Genomic DNA, 20,822 nt, shown 5'->3' with positions numbered 1-20,822 from the left:
AGGAAAGTGTATTGGCTCATATAACTGAGAAGTTCAGAGTAGGGCTAACTTCAAGCATGGCTGGATCTAGGGGTTTGAAACTATAGTCAGGACCTGGGACTCGCTCTCCCGACCTCTGCTTTGTTTCTGTCTTGCTGGCACCATTCTCTTGTGATGACAGCAGTTCCTGCACTCTTCAGGGACACCCACCGAAGGAAGTGCTTCTCCTTCAACACACATACCAGGATTAGTTCCATCTAACTCCCTAGGGCCATATGCCAGTCCTGACCCAGTCATGTCAGCCAGGGGCTCAGCACTGTGGCCAGGCCAGGGTACTGCACACTCCCCTCTCCCTCCAGGCACTGCTGAGGTCAGCCGTGCCCAAACCATGTAGATGGAGGCTGGTAGTGCCCCCAGAGAAAGGGCAGCTGGATGCTAAACAGGCAGTGTGAGCAAGGACCCACCAAGCAGTCTACAAGGTCTCACATCTTAAGCTTCATTAGGGATCACTGAGTGTCCCCATGCAGCCTAGGGAGCTGCTGGGTGCTGGAGAATCTCCCTGTGTGATTCAGCTGAAGGGTGTGGGCCCCAGGAGTCCAGGGCCTGTAGGACTGATTACACTTAGTCTAGGACCCAGGCAGCACCCCTTCCCACTCAGCCAAACAACTGCTGTGCATCCATGGGGCTGAATTATCTATCCCCTGAACCCCTGACAGCACCCACACCTCACCCAACTGGCTCTGCTGTACACAGGAAGTGTGCTCTTGAAGCAGCTCAGCCCCCACTGAGCAGGTCAGTGGGCTAGATCAATAAATACATAAATGTGTGTTTTCTGCCTCCCTCTGCACCAGCTGGGCAGGCCTGCGGTGTTTACCCAAAGAGAAAAAAGTCAGCTCCAACACACTAGGCGTGCACACCAGCCCACAGCTGGCTTGGTCACTCCCTGGGGGCTGGAATATAATCTAAACAGGAAAGCCCTCTCCTCTCCTCCCCAGGCTCTGCCGGGACACTCACCCATTCTCTGTCTCAGCAGTCATTGCTGACAGCTTTGGGCCTGGGAGCTATCCCTTGTTCTCTGGGGGGCCCTGCCAGAGTGTGACAGTGAGCAATGCTACCAGTAGAGGCTGGGCCTCTGGGGGCTCTTTGGGAGGCACACAGCTGCAGGCAGCTCTCTGGGAAGAGGGTGGGACCAGAAGGATAGCCCCATAACTTTGTGGGGTGGGAGCTGGGAACCACAAAGAGTGGGGCAGAAGGCACCCCAGTCACATTAATGAAAACTGAATTACCCAATCATTGATAAATACATAAATGTATACATATAAACATATATATTCATTATTAATATATATATGTAATTCATGTATATGTATGTATATATATATCAAGTCATTTTTATAAACCTAAAACTAATACAATGTTATATGTCAGTTATATCTCAAAATAAACAGATAAAATATAAAAAATAAATGCAAAAAAATTCAGGCATGGTTGGATCCAGGGGCTTGACAATAATTAATGAAAAATGAGGATCAGTTACCAGCTAGGTAATGAACATTGCTAGCTGTCTCCTCAGCAGTGATTTTGGCCTGAAACTGTCTGCTTTCAAATCCAGCTCATCTCTGACCATTCTATGTGCAAGAACTGCAGAGGAGCCATAGATGATTTAACCCTGTGAGCAGGTTGACTCCTGCCAGACCTTTGGGGTGTCCTCATTTACTAAAAGTTGACTAATTTACTAAACAGTCACTTAATATTCCTAGCACCATGCACAGTGCTGGAGACACAGAAAGAACTAGAGAGACACAAATCCCTGTCTCTGTGACATTCATACTCTAACAGACCAAAAAGATATGAAACACAATAAATAAGTAAATTATATGGTGTGTTAGAGGCTAATTCCTGGTATGGAGAAAAAATAAGCTTGATGCCATAGCTCAGAACATTGCATAAAGCAAAATCAAGGACGGTAACCTTGAAGTTGAGATTTGAGGATGGTGATGGTGAATGTATGATGCTGAGGGATTTCAGAGGGGCTGGGACCTGACCTTTGTCCTTTGTCTTATTGCTGCTTGTGCAGGGTCATCCAGGGCTAAGAGAGGAGAGCCGGGGAGGGCAGAAAACTCTGGAGGAAATCTTTCCCTCAAGTGGGCAAGGGCATCTCATGAATCACATCCTTGGCCATTAGCATCCCAAGACTTTCAGTGTCTTTGACTTATTCCAGCCTCCTTTTTTCCACGCAGAGGAAAAGTACACAGTCATTTACCCATATACAGCTCATGATCAAGATGAAATGAACCTGGAGAGAGGGGCCGTGGTAGAGGTCATCCAGAAGAACCTGGAAGGCTGGTGGAAGATCAGGTACCCAGTGCCGCTGGGTGGGTTTCAGGTCATGTGGTCTCCGGCTGCACAGAGGTTTGTGATTGCACAGTGACTGCAGGTAGTTGGGCTATGGTTTCAGTGAGCCATAAAAAGGCACTTCTCTGGGCTGTTAGGCCTCCATCCCTACCCATATCCTTCTCTAAAAATAAATAATAAGCAAAACCCTTTCCAAACCGCAGACAGCCATAACTCCATTGAGCAAGACTAGTCTCTACCTCCAGATGTTTCTCATAACGAGCAGCCAGATGCAGAGTGGCCCTGTGTGAGTGATTTCCCACTCCAGTCCTACCCTGAAACCGATATGATGCATAATGCCACATGGACCATAAGTCATCCTGGAGCTGGTAATTTGCCCTCGTCTCTCAGAGCCCAAGTAGTAAAAGCAGGAGACCAGCTTTCAAAGATAGCTCTTTCACCTATGTGATGAAATCAGAACCGCATAAGGAGGTGAGCAGCCAGTTCATCCAGGTCTGCCTCTGGCTTCTCCAGTTTTAGTAATGGAAGCCCTGGGAACTCCCTTCTTGGTTACCCTAGGAGGCAGGCTTGTGACTAAGAAATTAGAACAAGAGAGGAAGCCTGAGGTCTGCACTGTGATGTGAGGTAGAGAACTGGGGCTACTCACATGGGGCTGAGTGTGTGGCACTTCATTCATTCATTCAACAAACACACAGTAAGAATCTCCTCTGGAGAAAGGCTATAGCTCACACCAACAGGCCCTGAAGCCAGGTTCATAAACAGTTACAGGGCAGGGTGGTGATGCATGGGGGACTTTGGAGCACAGAAGTGGGGCTCCTCGGCCCAGGGGTCAGGAAAGCTTTCTGAGGGAGGGGACTTCAAAGCTGAAGTTTTAAACAGCAGTAGTGACAATGATATCCAACATACCTTGACTATACTTGTTATTTTGCTGCATAACAAATCATCCCAAAACTTAGTAGCACTGCAATTTGGGGATTCCTTAAATGGACTTCGGGTTCCTCATGAGGTTGCAGCAGGATGTCAGGGAGGGCTGCAGTCATCTGAAGGTTTGACTGAAGCTAGAAAGTGACAGAGCCAGGATTTGAACCCATACCATTCTCACCCCAGAGGTCCTTCACTTACCACTGCATATGTTGTCTCTCTGATTATGGCTTTGTGCGCCCAAATGATGAACTGCCTCATACATGGATTGTATGGAGCCTCACATTTTCTAGTTAGGATAAGATTTATCCCCGCCTAGGGGGAATTTTAAGAATAAAAGATATCAAATTCTGCAGATTTCTATCTCCCTATAAATTTATTACCAGTTATAAAAGACTTTTTTTATTTCATTGAAACAATGCTGTTTCATTCTTAAAGTGATTCTTGTCAAGAGATTTGGCCCTGCCACTTATCATATCCAGTTAGGTTCTATTCAACTTCCCCAAAGGTATGGACAGCTGGTTGCAGTCTAGACCAGTAGGATGCTGGTAAATGTTTAACAACCAGCTCCCCAAGAACAAAATGCTCTTGAGTTGTGATGTTTGCCAGTTTCAGTGTAAATACTCCCACCATGGCCAATTTCAAACTACCAATGGGATGTCACTAATTGTGGAGTTTGGAAGAGATGAGTACATTTGACTCTCATAAGCTGTCAGGTGGCCCTTCGACAGTTTGTCCACTTGCCCTTTTCTTTTTTCATCCACTTCATGGGCACCAAGGCCCTTGACACACAAAGTTGAATAACCCTGGTCTCTGCCCCCAGGAGGGTGAGTCCAAACTGGGGAAACAGAACCACCACAGCCAAGTGTCGTTGTGGTTGGAAGTGGGATTAGGGCCTGTGTTGTGTGTGGGGAGACAGTGGGGGTGCCACGGAGGGAGGGCTTTGTTTTCTGTGTGGGTCAGGAAAGGTTTGAGAGAGGAAATGGTATTAAACAGTTCTGGGAAAGAGGATCAAAAAGGAGAACGGAAAGTAACTTTCCAGGCAGAGGGTTTCCAGGAACAGAGGCTGTGGTGGGGGCTGGGGGAGCTAATGCGCATTTGAGAGACCATGAGCCACGTGGGGTGGTGGGATGAGACAAGGGATCAGTCTCCACCAGGAGGCAGGGAGTGGTGTGCCAGCCTTTGGGCCGTGGTTCCCACCATCTGGAGCCGAAGTGTGATGCACAATAGGAGCCCGGCTTCTTCCCAGGGGCCTGACCAAGCAGCCTGGTGAGCATCCTTCCTCTTCCCCAGGTACCAGGGCAAAGAGGGCTGGGCCCCAGCCTCCTACCTAAAGAAGAGCAGTGGGGATCCCTTACCCCCAAAGCTGGGCCCTGGCTCATCCGCCCATGCGGGCATCCTTGACCTGGATGGAGTTTCCCGGCAGCAGAACTCGGTGGGCAGGGAGAAGGAGCTGCTCAACAACCAGAGGGACCGCCGGTTTGAAGGCCGCCCAGCACCCGACAGCGACATCAAGCAGCGTGAGTGATGCCCACCCCAGCTCCGGGCAGCTGAGCACCTACTGTGCATCAGGGTCTGTGCTCAGAGCTCCTCACATATTGTCCCTCATCCTCACAACAGCTGTTAACATTCAGACGAGCAAATGAAAATCTGAAACCCCTTGTGTTTGTTAGGATATAAGTTCAGCTGCTCAGGCAAAGACCCCTCCCCTGCCAAACACATACATACCCGGTGAAAGAAGTCCAGGTGTATGTCCAGAGCTGCCATGGCAACTCCATGCAGTCATGTTAGGCTGCCTCTATCTGGTGTTGTCCTCATCCACCTGGTCCAGGATGGCTTCCCACTAGGATGTCTAGCCAATGAAGGAGGCAGGGAGAACTAGAGGACTCAACTTGGATGCTACACAGTCTCCTCTCTCTCACGTCCCATTGTCCAGATCTTAGTCACATGGCAATACCTAACTGCAAGGGCATCTGGGAAATGTAGTCTATGTAGGCAGCTGAGCATCTGGCTAAAAACTCTGTTGCTATTTATTGCAGTAGAAGACAGGGGAAAGGGTATTTAAGATAATGAGCAGTCTCCTCCACACCCCAACTGCTGAACTACACCTCTGTGAGGACCTGTGCTGAACCAGCTCTGACAACACAAGGGGTGACTTCCTTGATGTTCTGCCTTTAACCAGGAGCCTTGGGCCACTGCAAAGTCATCCTCTTCCTGACCCTGAGACCCAGAGCAAGGGCAGCCCAACTCCACAGTAAAACCCCTGAAGTCATCAGCCCCAGTTTGCTTGGTTCTGTACTTGTTAATTTGGGTTTGCTCTAAAACACAAAGCCAGGAGCATCATCGTGTACTGGGTGCCTCTGCCACATGCCAAGAGGCTTATTTACTTGTATCTCCACCACTGTCCTTGGAAGGCAGGTATTATCCCCCTTCCACAGATGAGGGTCTTGTGGCTCAAAGAGTCAAATAACCCTGTGTTATGCTGGAGCCCTTCGAGGAGAGCTTTCCATTGCTCCAGGACACATGTCGGTAGTCCTGAGCCAGGTCTGAGCAGCCCCTTCCCAGCCTGGCTCTTCTTGCCAGAAAGGCAGGAGCAGCTCACGAATACCTGTTTGGACCATCACACCTAATCTTCTGCAGGGGAGAATAGATCTTTCCTGGTCCACCTGAGGAGTCTTATCTCTGAAATTCCACGTGTGTGTGAACTAAAATCTCATCTCTTTGTAGGATCACCCAAGATGAGACAGAGACCCCCTCCTCGCCGGGACATGACCATAGTAAGTGGACCCTTGCTACTGGGAGTCAGCCCCTGACCTGAGACTGGCCCCTCACACCCACCTTGCCCTTTCCAAAGATGACGTCTTCCCTGTCCACACAGCAGCCTTGTGAATGAGTGCTAGTCCCATGAACAGGTGCAAAGACTGAAGCCTAAGGAGGTGAAATAGTTTGCTCATGGCTTTGGGACAGTTAGGCCTTGGGATGTGCTCCCTTCTTCTGAGCCCACTTCGCTTTACCTTAGACCACTCTTCTCAGATAAGGTCATTGGAAACCAAAACTGGGATGAGGCACAAATGCCGCTTGTGCCATTCTGATATTTTACTTTCATCCTCCATTTTTAATTCTTTATGTCCTTTTCTAACCAATACTTTGAAAAAGGAGCCTTCCTTCCTCTGCCATTTATCGAGCACCTGTTGGGTGCCATGCAGTGTGCTGGGTGCCTCCCTGTCCTACTCTCCCTAGTCTACTGGAGAGGAAACAGGCTCCAGAAGAGGAGGTAATTTCCCCCAAGTCACACACATAATAAGTGCTTGCAATGCAGGTGGGTCTTACCTACAAACTTGTGTTCTTTCCACAAACCGCTGCCTCTTAAATTCAGAGAATATCGTCTTGCTTCAAATTTTCATGATCATAGACAAAAGTCCCATGTTTCTTCTCATTACTTTGAAGCTGAAGGGCAAGTAACAGACCCATCTAGCAGGTGACAATCTGGGCAGTCCTCTTTGTTCTGTCCCTAAGAATCCAAATAAGTCCACTGTTCCCTCTCATGGGTGATCGTGTGCCCAGTCCCCTAGCGCCTCCCCTCTCAGTACCACAGTAATGAACTTACAGTGGACTTAGCACTTTGTTTAATTGTACCAGCCTCGAGGTCTCAACCTGCCCAAGCCTCCCATTCCACCTCAAGTGGAGGAAGAGTATTACACCATTGCCGAATTCCAGACAACCATCCCTGATGGCATCAGCTTCCAGGCAGGTCTGAAGGTCGAGGTGAGTGGACCTGGTGTCCCTTTGCCTGCTTGTGATGCTTGATCCTAGGCACCACCTCCTGCTTCTCTCCTCTCACCTCCTGCTTCTGTATTCTTTCTTTATTGTATTTTTTTTTTGGTATCATTAATCTACAATTACGTGAAGAACATTATGTTTACTAGGCTCCCCCCTTCACCAAGTCCCCCCCACAAACCCCATTACAGTCACTGTCCTCTTATTGTATTTTTTTGTAACAGCTTTATTGAGAAGTAATTCACATACCATGCAATTCATGGGTTTAAGTATAAAGTTCAATGATTTCTGGTATATCTGCAGGGTGGTGCAACCATTACCACAGTCAATGTGAGGGCATTTTCATCACCCAAGAAAGGAACCCTGCACACATTAGCTGTCACTCCCCATTTCCCCTCAGTCCCTTGCAGTGCCCGCACCCCCAGCTCTAGGCAACCACTAATCTACTTTCTGTCTCTCTAGATTTGCCTGTTTTGGACATTGCACATAAGAGGAATCATACCATATGTGAGCCTTTGTGACTGGCTTGTAATCTGTTTTTATCACCTCCTTCTTCCCTTCTCCCCTCTCTGTTTCTTCTCACCCCTTTGCTTGTCTGCTCTGTGTCCTGCCTAAAGGCCAGCATAAATCCCTTTCCTTTCATTTCTCTTCTCATTCTTCATGGGGTTAAAGCTTGAAGGTGTTTCCCATGTTTCCAGGAAAGCCTATAAGAAATGGGAAAGGCAGTTATGTGCCAGGCACTGTACTAAGCATTTACATGCAGTATTTCACTTAATCATTTGCTCTTATGAGGCAGGACTATTACACTCCCCATTTTTCACAGGAGAAGGCTCTGACTCAGAAAAAAGGTGCTGTCCAAAGTCATATAGCTAAAAGCTGGCAGAGCCAGGATGTGAGCCCAAGTCTGTTTCCAGATTTGAACCAAGGGTGTTGATGGCCCATTGTTATTTATCTGCCTGACATCTGAGAACCTCAGGAGGACAAAGACTGTATGTTTTTCTCTTCTGTATCCCCACAGCGAGCACAGTACCTGGCACATGGTAGGTTTACAATAAATAATGTTGAATCAATAAAAATCTGTCTCCCCACTAGCCTCCTACATAAAACTCAGAAGGCCAAGGAATGTTTTCTTCATTCTTGACTATAACCCTGGCATTGGGGCTGGTCCACAATAGATACTTAATAAACCATTCCTTTATGAATGAACCTCTGGGTGATTGAAAGAGATAAGGAGTGGATGAGTGATTATTGAGTCAGTGCTTAAGTGTGGCACGTCCGGAGGGTCTGTAATCACTCTCTGAGGGCCTACAAAGTACCCACTGTTTTCCCTCCAACTCTGACACTGCTGCCTCTCTCCCTCTTCCTCTCGCACCCAGGGCAGCTGCCCAGTGAAGTTGGCAGAAGGTGGCTTCCTGAAGGTGTGTCCTAGGCCTCACCACTGTTGGTTCTGCCCAAACCTCTACAGAAACTTGTCCAGCCAAGTGTCCTTCAGCCCATCAAAGGATGACTGTCTGTAGGGGTGTTTAAAGAGCCTAAACTGAAGTCTCTCAGACTTAATTTTTATAACATGCATGTCCCAAGCCACATGGAGAAACTAAGGGGAAAGAAGAAATCCCCCTAAGGCTGTAAAATACTTTTTTTTTTTTAATGATTTCTTCTAGTGTTGGGAACAATTAAGATCTAGTCACTTAGTTACAAGTTGAAAACCATTCTTCCTTTTTTTTCTTGAAGTATAGCTAATATACAATCTTATATTAGTTTCAAGGATACAACACAGTGGTTCGACAGTTACCCATTGTATTGAATCCTTACACCCTCCATTGCAGTTACTGTCTGTCAGCATAGGAAGATGTTACAGAATCATTGGCTATATTCTCCATGCGGTACTACTGTCCCTGTGACCAACATATTATGACTGACAATGTTTGTGCCCCTTTATCCCCCGTCACCCTCCCTACGCACCCACCCCAGCCCCTTCCCCATGGTAAGTACCAGCCACTTCTCAGTATCTATGAATCTACTGCCATTTTATTTATTTTGTTTTGTTTTCAGATTCTGCAAATAAGGGAAATAGTATGGTATTTGTCTTTCTCCACCTGGCTTATTTCACTTAACATGATACCCTCTGGGTCCATCCATGTTGTTGCAAATGGAAGGATTTTTTTCTTTTTTATGGCAGAATAATATTCCATTGTGTATATGTACCACCTCTTCTTTATTTATCTACTGATGGACGTTTTGGCTGCTTCCATATCTTAGCTATTGTAAATAATGCAGCAGTAAACATATAGGCACATATATCTTTTTGAATCAAGGATTTTGTTTTCTTCAGGTAAATTCCTATAAGCAGGATTACTGGGTCATACAGTATTTCTATTTTTAGTTTTTTGAGGCACCTTCATATTGCTTTCCACAGTGGCTATACCAATTTACATTCCCACCAACAGCATAGGAGGGTTCCCCTTTCTCCATATCCTTGCCAACACTTGTTATTTCTTGACTTTGGATTGTGGGCATTCTAGCTGGTGTGAGGTGATATCTCATTATGGTTTTAATTTGCATTTACCTGATGATTAGTGATGTGGAGCATCTTTTCATGTGCCTATTGGTCATCTGAATGTCTTTTTTGGAAAAATGTCTATTCAGGTCCTCTATCCGTTTTTTAATTGGGTTATTTGTTTTTTAGTGTTGAGTCATATGACTTCTTAATTTAATTTTGGATATTAACAAGTTAGCAGATAATTCAATTACAAATATGTTCTCCCATACTGTAGGGTGCCTTTTTGTTTTGCTGAAGGTACCCTTTGCTGTACAGAAGTTTTTTAGTTTGATGTAATCCCACTTGTTGATTTTTTATTTCACTTTCCTTACCTGAGGAGAGGTGTGCAGGAAAATATTGCTCATACTTAGGTTCGAGAGACTTTTGCCTATGTTTTCTTCTAAGAGTTTAGTGGTTTTATGTCTTACATTCAGGTCTTTGATGCATTTCGAATTTACTTTTGTGTATGGGGTTAGACAGTGATCCAGTTTCCTTCTCTTGCACATGGTGTACAGTTTCCCAACACCAGATATTTAAGAGACTATCTTTTCCCCATTGTGTATTCATGGCTCCTTTATCATATATTAATTTACCATATATGTGTGAGTTTTTATCTGGGCTCTTTATTCGTTCCACTGATTTATGGGTCTGTTCTTAAATCAAAACCATCCTGTTTTGATTACTGCAGCTTTTTGGTATAGCTGGAAGCCCTGGAGCATAACCCTAGCTTTGTTGTTCTTTCTCAGGATTGCTTTGACTATTCAGGACCTTTAATGCCATTGGTGTTTTGATAGGGTTTGCACTGAATCTGTAAATTGCTTTGGGTAGGATGGCCATTTGGACAATATTAATTCTCCATATCCATGAGCATAGGATAGATTTCAATTTATTAGTGTCTTATTTAACTTCTCGCATAAGTGTCTTATAGTTTGCAGAGTATAGGTCTTTCATGTCCTTGGTTAGGTTTATTCCCAGGTATTTTATTCTTTTTGATACAATTGTAAATGGAATTTTTTCTGGATTTCCCTTTCTGCTAGTTCGTTTTTAGTATATAGGAATGCAACATATTTCTGTGTATTAATTTTGTATCCTGCAACTTTGCTGAATCCATTATTAGTTCTAATAGTTTTCTGGTGGAGTCTTTAGGGTTTTCTATGTATAATATGTCATCTGTAAATAGTGACAGTTTAACTTCTTCCTTACCAATTTGGGTGCCTTTTATCTCTTTATCTTGTCTGATTGCTATGGCTGGGACTTCCAGTACTATGTTGAATAAAAATAGTAAGAGTAAGCATCCTTGTCTTGTTCCTGATCTTAGAGGAAAAAAAGCTTTCAGCTTTTTGCCATGTTGTATATGGCCTTTATTATGTTGAGGTACATTCCCTCTATACCTATTTTGTTGAGAGTTTTTATCATGAATGGATGTTGAATTTTGTCAAATGCTTTTTCAGCATGTGTTGAAATTATCATATGGTTTTCACCCTTTTTGTTAATATGGTGTATCACAATGATTGATTTACAAATATTGTACCATCCTTGTGTCCCTGGAGTAAGTCCCACTTGGTCATGATGGATGATCCTTTTGATGTATTTTTTAATTTGATTTGCTAATATTTTGTTGAGGATTTTTGCATATGTTCATCAGGGATATTGGTCGATAATTTTCCTCTTGGTAGTATCCTTGTCTGGTTTTGGTATTAGAGTGATGCTGGCCCCATAGAATGAGTTTGGAAGTATTCCCTCCTTTTCAACTTTTTGGAATACTTTAAGGAAGATAGGTATTAGCTCTTCCTTAAATGTTTGGTAGAATTCAGCTGTGAAGCTATCTGGTCCAAGACTTTTTTTTATTGTGAGTTTTTTTATTACCAATTCAATTTTGTTACTGGTAATTGATCTGTTCAGATTTTCTGCTTCTTCCTGGATCGATCTTGGAAGATTGTATTTTTCTAGGAATTTGTCCATTTCTTCTAGGTTGTCCAATTTATTGGTGTGTATTTTTTCCTAGAATTCTCTAATAATTCTGTGTATTTCTGTGGTATTGGTTGTAACTACTCTTTTTTCATTTCTGATTTGGTGTATTTGTGTCCACTTTTTTTCTTGGTAAGTCTGGCTAGGGGTTTGTCTATTTTGTTTATCTTCTCAAAAGAAACAGTTCTGTTTCATTCCTTTTTTCTATTATTTTATTCTTATCTATTTTATTACTATAATTTAATAATAAGTAACGTTTATCTTTCAGCATTTAACAAGTGTTGTATGCATTAGCTTATGTGGTCATCTTAGAAATCCTGCAAGTGGGTATTATTGTTCTTACCATCACTCCCATTTTGTGGTGGGAATCTCAGACATGTGGCTTGCAGGGCCATTCAGGCAGTAAAAGGCCAGAAGTAGAAACTGGGACTGCAGACCCCAGAGCCCTGCCACTGGGTCTGTAGCCTCCATTCCTCTCTGAGCTAGGTAGCAGAGTGCAATAGCAGAACCATGCCCATGACCTTCTTTGCCCCTAGTACATTCATACCTTTCCAAGCAGGGTCCCCTTTCCAGGCAGGGTCTGGTAGTGGTAAAGCCTCAGCTCTGAAGCCCACCAACCTGACTTGACTCCCACCTCCATCACTGACTTTCTATGTGATGCTCTGTGGGTTCCTCAGCTTCACCAGAGGTTCATTTCTGCATGTGTCAAATGGTGTGATAATCCCCATCTCACAGGGTGCTTGTAAGCATTAATCAGATCCTGCCCCTATGCAGAGCCTACCAGGAAATTACAGTGTATTAGTTTGCTACAGTTGCCCTCATAAAATACCAGAGACTGGATTTAAACAACAGAAGTTAGTTTTCTTACAGTTTTGGAGGCCAGAAGTCCAAGATCAGACTGCCTCAGGTTTGGTTTCTCCTGAAGCCTCTTTCCTTGGCTTGCAGACAGCTGCCTTGTCACTGTGTTCACACATGGTCATCCTTCTTTCTGTATGTTCTCTGGGTCCTAATCTCCCTATGAGGACACCAGTCATATTAGATTAGGGCCTACCCTAATGACCCCATTTTAACTAAATTATCTCTTAAAAGGCCCTATCTCCAAATGCAGTCACATTGTGAGGTCTGTGGGGTTGGGTTAGGGCTTCAGTATATGAATTTGCAGGGGACACAGTTCAGCCCAATACATGCAGTTGGTGCTCCTTCAATGTTTGTGAATTCAACCACACAATACTGAACAAAAGAGACACAGAAAACATAAGGTCTTCACTAATATGGGTGATTCCACCTATTGTTCCATCCAGTAGGTGTGTATCCCAGCAGAAGGAGATGAGATGAAAGTTTGTTTTATCTCCATCAGCAGTGATTTCCCCTCAATCATTAGTGTTTAAGGATACACATTTTTCATACAGCATAACCTGGAAACTCCAGCCAACTGCTTCATCTGGTGCTCAACCAAAGGAGCAGTGATGAAGGCTAGTTTTTGGTTATATATGGGTTGTGCCTTGAACTCGAGACTTCTGGTAGACACTGCTGGTGTTCCTGCCATGCATCCCAGCCCACCTGAGTTGGCCTGCAGCTGCACACAGGTCCCTGCAGCTGGAAGTTTCCCACCTCCTACACCTGCCTGAGGGCACCACCGAGAAAGGCAGGGGAGTTCATGTCTTGTAGGGGAGGGACTAGGAGTTGGAGGTTAAGTGTCTCCACCCAGTTGGGATGAGTCTGATTCTGCATGGTCTCAGAGGATCCCTGGCAGATTAATCCCCAGTAACTCAGAGCAATAACCTGCTCATAACTGGTTTTCTCTTTCCCTGTTTCCTCACTTGTACTTCCTGAAATCTCCTCTCAAATCAACCACCTGTACCCAAGTCCATGTATCAGGGCCGGCTTTTGGGGGAATCCAAAATTAGGCAAGAACCTACCCTCACATAAGATGTCCCTGATACACAGGGAAGTCCCCATAGATAGCCCAGTATTGACATTGTCTGGGAACCTGCTGGGTGCAGGACCCTGCTTTTAGAGCTCCAGGTGCAGGTGCGTTCTCCCAGACTATTCTGGTCTGCTGGCCCTGAGAGCAGACCTGCTGAGTGCTTTCCTTTGTCTTCCCTTCCAGGTGATCGAGAAGAACCTGAGTGGCTGGTGGTACATTCAGATTGAAGATAAGGAAGGATGGGCGCCAGCAACCTTCATTGACAAGTATAAGAAGACCAGCAATGCCTCAAGACCAAACTTTCTGGCTCCCTTGCCCAACGAGGTGACCCAGCTCCGGCTGGGGGATGTGGCAGCAATGGAGAACAACACAGGCAGTGAAGCCATTGGCCCCTCCCGACCCCTGCCCGATGCACCACATGGTGCCATGGACTCTGGGATGCCGTGGTCCAAAGACTGGAAGGGTGGTAAGGAGGGCCTGAGGAAGGCGTCCTTAGACATGTCCTCATGCACAGGCTATGAGGAGATCTCGGACCCCCAACTGGAGGAGAAGCCCAGCCTCCCTCCCCGGAAAGAATCCATCATCAAGTCGGAAGGAGAGCTGCAGGAGAGGGAGCGCCAGAGGATGGAGCAGCTCCGGGGCTCCTCGCCGAAGCCTCCTGGCATGATTTTGCCGATGATCCCAGCCAAACACACACCCCCGGCCCGGGACAACAGGAGACCAGAGCCCAAACCTGACAAAAGCAAGTTGTTCCAGCTGAAAAATGAAATGGGGCTGGAGTGTGGCCACAAGGTACTGGCCAAGGAAGTAAAGAAGCCCAACCTCCGACCCATCTCCAAGTCCAAACCCGACCCCCCAGAGGAGAAGCCTGAAGCTATTCCCCAGAATCCCTTCTTGAAGTCCAAACCTCAGGTCAGGCCAAAACCAGCCCCTTCTCCCAGGACAGAGCCACCTCAAGGCGAAGACCAAGTGGACATCTGCAACCTCAGGAGCAAGCTCAGGCCTGCTAAGTCCCAAGAAAAAGCCTCGTTGGATGGAGAGAGCCAGGACATGGTCTTCAGCCGCAGCTTCCCCCCAGGTGAGGGGCCTGGCCGCGCCCAGGACAAAACGGGCAAACAGGATGGGCTCAATCCAAAGGAGACATCCTGCAGAGCCCCTCCAAAGCCAGCCAAGACCGCAGATCCTGTGCCTAAGAATGCTCCCATCCCTGTCCAAGAGGCTCCCCAGCAGAGACCCGTAGTCCTGCCCCGGAGACCACCCCCACCCAAGAAGACCTCCTCCAGGCCCCTCCCGGAAGTCAGAGGGCCACAGCAGGAGGCCTGTGAAAGTAAGGCAGCTCCTGCCCCAGGCCGGGCCCTGCTGGTTCCTCCAAAAGCCAGACCTTTTCTCTCCAGCTCCTCAGGAGGCCAAGATGACATGCAAGGCAAAGGTGGGCCACGGATGGTGGGCAAGATGGTAGAAAACAGGGAGAAAGCGGCCGCAGCCCCCTTCCCCAATGCCAATGGCCCGAAGGACTCTTTGTATGTGGCTGTGGCCGACTTTGAAGGAGACAAAGACACCAGCAGCTTCCAGGAGGGTACAGTGTTCGAGGTCAGGGAAAAAAACAGCAGTGGCTGGTGGTTCTGCCAGGTCCTGAGTGGGGCCCCCTCCTGGGAAGGGTGGATTCCTTCCAATTATCTCAGAAAGAAGCCGTAGTCTCCTCTCTCCCTGCCTGGAGGTCTCACGCATCCCTGCTGGCTTTACCCATATTTAATATGCCTATTAATTTATCATCCTCTACACAACTTCAAAGGAAGGAAGACTGGAGGACTGTGGTTTCTAACCCCCTCCACAGAGAGAGCCATCTTCCCATCACAGCACCCCCTGGAGGCCCAGAGGCTACCCCCCTTCTTTCCGTGTCAGCATCCCTGCCTTAAGGCCAGTGGCATTGCCACTCAACTTCTCTTCCCACCCAGCAGAGGGACCATGACTCTCCAAGGCCTCCAAGACCGGAACCATCATCTGGAGAAGCTGTAGAAAGAGTCTCTCATTACTAGGATGAGACATAGTAAGGGGCGGCCCTCCCTGGCACCCTGCCCCAATCCTCAATGGCTTGTTCCAAGTTTTCCGTGTCTCTAAAACCCCAGTGACTTATTCACTCAGTTTCCAAAATGCCTGGTACCAGAAAGAGCTTCACCCTATGGAAGTTGGCTCCATTGCCAATACCAGGGAAATGTCCTCTTCAAGGGCTCAGGCCTGTGGTCCCCTCAGGTTCAACCAGATGCAGCAGCCCCAGGGGTGGGCCTGGAGATCTACTCAGCCATCCTGCCTCCCATCCTCTGTCTTGGGACCCTGACTGGTCCTGAAGGGGTGGTTCCAGCCCCCAGCATGCTTCACCATCCTTCTCTAGGCTCTGGTCCATCCCTGGGCCTTTTGAATAAGAATCTACCACCAACAACAACCCCTCCCCGACCTTGGACCATGTCGCTTTTGTCTACCTAGAGCAAGAATCTCGGTATGTTTGAGTAAATGGGCTGTTCACAAGTAAAGTGCCCCTTTACTGAGTAGCTCATAGGTGCCAAGCACTGTACTTGGCACTTTACATTCACATTTTTAACCCTTACAACAACCCTCTGTTGTAATATACCCATTTTATAGGTGAGGAAACTTGGCCTCTGTGCCCAGGGGCACCCTGGCTAGGAAGAGGAAGAAGAGGATTTGAATGTATGCTGGCCTGACCACGGTGCCTGTGCCTTGTCCCTGTAAGAGGCAAACCAGGCAGGGGAAAGGGAGAAGCCAGCTGGGGGCTCGGAGCAGGTGGCCAAGTGGCTTCCTTGCGGTTGGTGAGGGGATGTTGGTGGCTGCTCCCACACCCACCACCTTCCAAGCCACTGTAGCACATGCTGAAAGCTGCCTGGGCCCTCGCCTGCTGCTCCCCCATGGCAGGCATGCTCAGGGCCCTGGTGGCTGCCACAGAGCAGTTTCCTGCTCTTATGCTGGTGCCCCCTGTGCAGAATAGAGCTGTGGTGCTAAGGGAGCTGAGGTGGTCTCACGTGCCTGCCTCAAGGAGCCCTGGTGGCTCCAGGACCAGCAACTGGATCTCCACCAAAGCGAGCATAGTGGGCAGTAGCCACATGAGGAGACAGGGACTCAAGGGCCAGGCAGACTCCTGCTGTCCTCTCTGCTGCTGCTTCCTGCTTCTCTCTGGCATTCACAGAGCAGTTTCCTTTTTTTCCCATGCCCTGTCCCTCTCTTCTCTCTCTGAGTGGAATCAGGGCAGCCCCATCCAGCCATCTGACGTGTGGTTCACTGAGGCACATAGAGGCACAGCTACGTGACAGAACTAGAATCGGGACCCAGGCCCAGTCCAGAGTTCTTGCCCATGGACCAGACTGCTGTCAGCAACCAAGGAGTGAGAGGGCAGAGCCCCTACCCTGCAGGAGAAGAGGAAGTAGCCCTGCCCTGCCCGAGGTCTCTGATTCTGGGTGTTCATCTGCTGCAGTGCTTTGGAACCACAAGGCCGGCTTTCCTGGGGATGCTCACTGTCCACCTGTGGTGCCAAAGATTTATGTGCAAACAGCCCTCTTCTGCTTTCCCTTCCCCCCACTGCCTCATGAACTCTGGATGCTTCTAAGAAGGAGCTTTCCTCTGATCCACAGCAGCACCTTTAAATACAGGTTCTCGGGTCTGTGAGCATCTTGGGGCAGGGCCCTGAGGTGCTTCTTGCGGCACCTGCTTGCCCTTGGCCCTGTGCCCAGAACCCGGGGGCAGAGGTGGCAGGGGAAGAAGGCAGGCTGGGAGAGAGCCACCCACCTATTCAAGATTCCCTCCCTAGGGAGGGGAACCCGGAGCATGTTTTCCTGAGTTTTTGATCCACTTTGGCTTAAACAGCTTTTGTGAAACTGTTATGCAGGATTCAACTACATTTCAAAGGATAAAACTATTAGTTTTTTTTTCTGATTTGCTTTCTGCTTTCATTGACCTTTTCAAGGATTTTGTGAGTGCCTACCATGTGCTAGGTGCTGAGTAGACCAGGGTGCGAGCAACTCCGTGGCTGGTTCTAAGAGCTTTTATTTTTCTTTACTGATTCAACTGAAGAAGTTTGTCTTTGGCCTTGTTCCCCACCCTCACCGGGGTCAGCCGGGTGCTGATGGACTGGCTCCACCTTTCTCTGGACAGAAAGCTTTCCTGCCGATGAAAGAGTTTGTCTCTGTACTCTTATTTCAATGTGAACTGAAGGTACTAAAGCCACATTCCTCTCTGTTCACGGGTCTTTCTCAGGACACCTCCCTAGCCTGAGGACTCCTCTTCAGCTCCTTTTCCCACAGTGCTGGGCACCTCTCCAGGCAACTGGAAGTGGGAGGTCTTGACGGCTAGCGGCTCTCCCTAGCTGTCCTTGCCTGGGGACTTAGGTCCATCCAGGACCATGGCCCCTATCCTGTGAGCAATCCATGGAGCATATGCAGAATTCTCCTGGAGGTACGGCCATGGAAAGTATCCAGGCCATAGTTTTAACTCCCCTTCCAAGCTCCGGGCAGGTCACCGGTGCTTACTCCCTTGTTTTACTTACTCCTTGTGACAACCCTGTGAGGTACACAGCACCAGATCTGATCGGTCTTGAGAAAATTGAGGTTAGAGGATGAAGTTACATGCCCAGCTTCATCCAAATAGTAACCAGGCTGAGACTTGAATCCAGGGTATTTTTTCCTCCCTGGTGCCCAAGACTTTTTCCTCTGTCATCACCAGAGAAATGTGTGTGGTGCTTCCAAGGAGCAAGTGACCCTCCCTCTTAATTTAGGCCACTACTCCCCTTAGCCCATGAGCACACATGTCAGTAAGTCACAGACTCAGTGCCAGCCCCAAAGGCAGGCAGCAGTGGGTTTTTTCCTTTCCTCACCCCTGCTAGTTTCCTTGGAATGACCATTTTATTTTACATCCTAGGGCAGGTCTACAGCTTGTGGCACCACCAGATCTTTGGAAAGTCTGAGTTTTAGGATCACCGCTTGATGAAATAGCCTTTGCTCAGATTTTTCACTCAAAATCTCTTTGCCATTTTGTGGATTTGTGTCATTGTCCCAGATGGACTTGGGGAGAGCTGGGCTCCAGCTCAAACCTCTTTTGATGCCAAACCCTACTGAGGAATTACTGAAGCCCATGGCAGGCTTCCAGTAGTCATTTTAAGCCTCCACCACAGAACCTCCCATGTAATCAATTTCTTAGGGAAAGTTTTTGGCCATAAAAACATTTCTGAGCCCACTGGGTATCTCTGTACCAGGTGGAACATAGGTAAACAAAGTTGCCACATTAAAGGGCAGGTACCAAACCTCCCCAAATTATGGAAGCACCTTAGGCCGAGGAATGGACAGTCTCATATTTATTCAACCTGTACCAAGTACCAGCACTAAGTGGAATAAAGAGGAAATTGCTCCTGCCCTCAAATATCTGGCAACTCAACAGCAAGAACTTTCGTGGCTTTGCTCACTCCCTTGCATTGTGCCTGAGTCTCTAGGTGGTAGGTCAGGCTGCTCCCTGGGAGGTCTTGCCCTCCTCTTTGGATTGTGATGGGAGGCACAGAACAGCCTGAGCCTGGTGTGGCAGTCTTGTCCCTACCCGCCCTCTACCCTGCCTGGCCAGGCCCGCCCTTCTGGGCTTTTGCCACAAACAGCCATACCATCCCACAGACCAAAGGTGACCTGATGTCAAGCTTTGTGGCCTGAATGAATGGGAAAGTGGCTCACATGGAGGCCTGAGAGTGCAGGACTCCCTTCCTCAAATGAAGGAATTGCTCCTAACTTGGCTCTGACATCTAGACAGACCACTGCCTGTGACAGTCCCAGACAGTTGCAGAGTTGATACCAGGAGGCTCTGCAGTCTGCCTGCTCATTGACTACCTACTGAGGACCCTACCCACAGACTTGACTGTCCAACTCCGTGGCGTATTGTCCTACCCACAGACTTGACTGTCCAGCTCCGTGGGGTATTGTCTGGTTTCTGGTGCTACCCTGCCGAGTTACGGAGCCTTTCATCATGCTTCCACACTACATCTTCCTTCATGTTCCTGTCCTCTACTCCAAAGTCGGCCTTCTTAGCTCCAATCAGGACAAGAGACTCAACTTCTGTTGTGCTTGCAGAGGCCAAACCCAGTGCCACAGCCTGTAGCCTTCACTTTCAGGTCTTCTGTAAATGTTCAAAAGGGGATGCCCTCACCAGGCCTGTTACAGCAATAAGCCACTCTATCACAACTATGGTGTGTCCATATCTTATCCCAGCCTATGCCTGTCTTCGCCTTTGTGCCCACATAAGTGTTGATAGCACCCCTTTCACTCTTTCAGGGGTGTTGATAAATTACGGTCACCTTAGTTACCACCCACGTTTCCTATTTCAGGGCACCACCAAGTAACTAGGCCATTTCTTGCATCCCTTCAGGAATAGTGGGGCTGACCACGTTGCCCCATCACCTCATGTCTGCTCATAGGATGACGCTGGAGATCCTGGATATCTCAGCACCCCTCATACCCTCTAGGCAAACTGACAAATTCTGGTGGTGTTTTTGTTTCCTTTTAACAAAAAGTTACACGAGGCTATATATGTGAGGGGGAGAGGGATGAACAATTAGCTGTAGCATGTATAGATTATACACTTTACCATTAGACTTTTTTTTAATAAAAAAAAATGCTTGACTGGTTTCAAGCTTCATTGTGAATATGCAGCGTCTATGGATTTTATTTGGCTAAAGAAAGGATGCATAGTTTGTGCCCTGACATCTTAGACAAGATCAGAAGCCTATGTGAGCTGCTTTTGGGTATTGCCCAGAAATAGGGATGACTACTCTCTCTGGGCCCAGTCACCTTGATTCTTTGAACTACATTGCCCAGAAACTAAGGGAAACTTCCTTGTAGTCACTGGGTATCTCCCACATATTCTCAGCTTTGTGCCTAGAGATGGCAGAGTTCATGTCCAGGGAGTCAGACTTCTCGCTGGTGTTGCCAACCAATGGGCAGGAGTGTGGTGGAGGTTAGGAGTGCAGCCATGGCTGCCCAAGCCATCTGCTCCAGGTGGTGGAGGGCATCATCTGCTGTTTTATTACTTTCCCAAAGACAGAGACGAGGCAAAAGCAACCCCTGATGTGGAACAGCTTTGATCCCAAGTGAATCTTTAGACAAATGATCCCACCATCTCACCTTCCTAGAGAAAGAAGAACACAACCAGCAGAGTCCCTGAACAGAACTTCAAAGAGGTTCCTCCCTTGGAGGAAATATTTCAGAGAATGCATGACCTGGCAGACCTTGGTCATTCCTATATTACTCCCTCCCTGTATAAGGAGTAATTGTGTTACAGGCTCCCCTTGGCAGTGTTTTCTCCAGATCTTCCAAACCA

The 20,822-nt window shown here is 47.5% G+C and overlaps 1 protein-coding gene across 1 annotated transcript in view; it reads left to right on the top strand.

Moving 5' to 3' along the window:
- The window catches only part of SH3PXD2B (SH3 and PX domains 2B), a 97,957-nt gene extending 77,809 nt beyond the window's left edge, over positions 1–20,148 (top strand). The window contains exons 9-13 of the mRNA XM_036995105.2: positions 2,220–2,337; positions 4,549–4,775; positions 5,983–6,032; positions 6,895–7,020; positions 13,650–20,148. Of these exons, the coding sequence (XP_036851000.1) occupies positions 2,220–2,337; positions 4,549–4,775; positions 5,983–6,032; positions 6,895–7,020; positions 13,650–15,161 (2,033 nt within the window). The 3' untranslated portion in view covers positions 15,162–20,148. The remainder of the gene's footprint in view (positions 1–2,219; positions 2,338–4,548; positions 4,776–5,982; positions 6,033–6,894; positions 7,021–13,649) is intronic.
- Positions 20,149–20,822: the final 674 nt, after the last annotated feature.

This window comes from Manis javanica, chromosome 1 (assembly GCF_040802235.1).
Source record: "Manis javanica isolate MJ-LG chromosome 1, MJ_LKY, whole genome shotgun sequence".
Lineage (NCBI taxonomy): Eukaryota > Metazoa > Chordata > Mammalia > Pholidota > Manidae > Manis > Manis javanica.
This window is presented reverse-complemented; position numbering and strand designations above follow the sequence as displayed.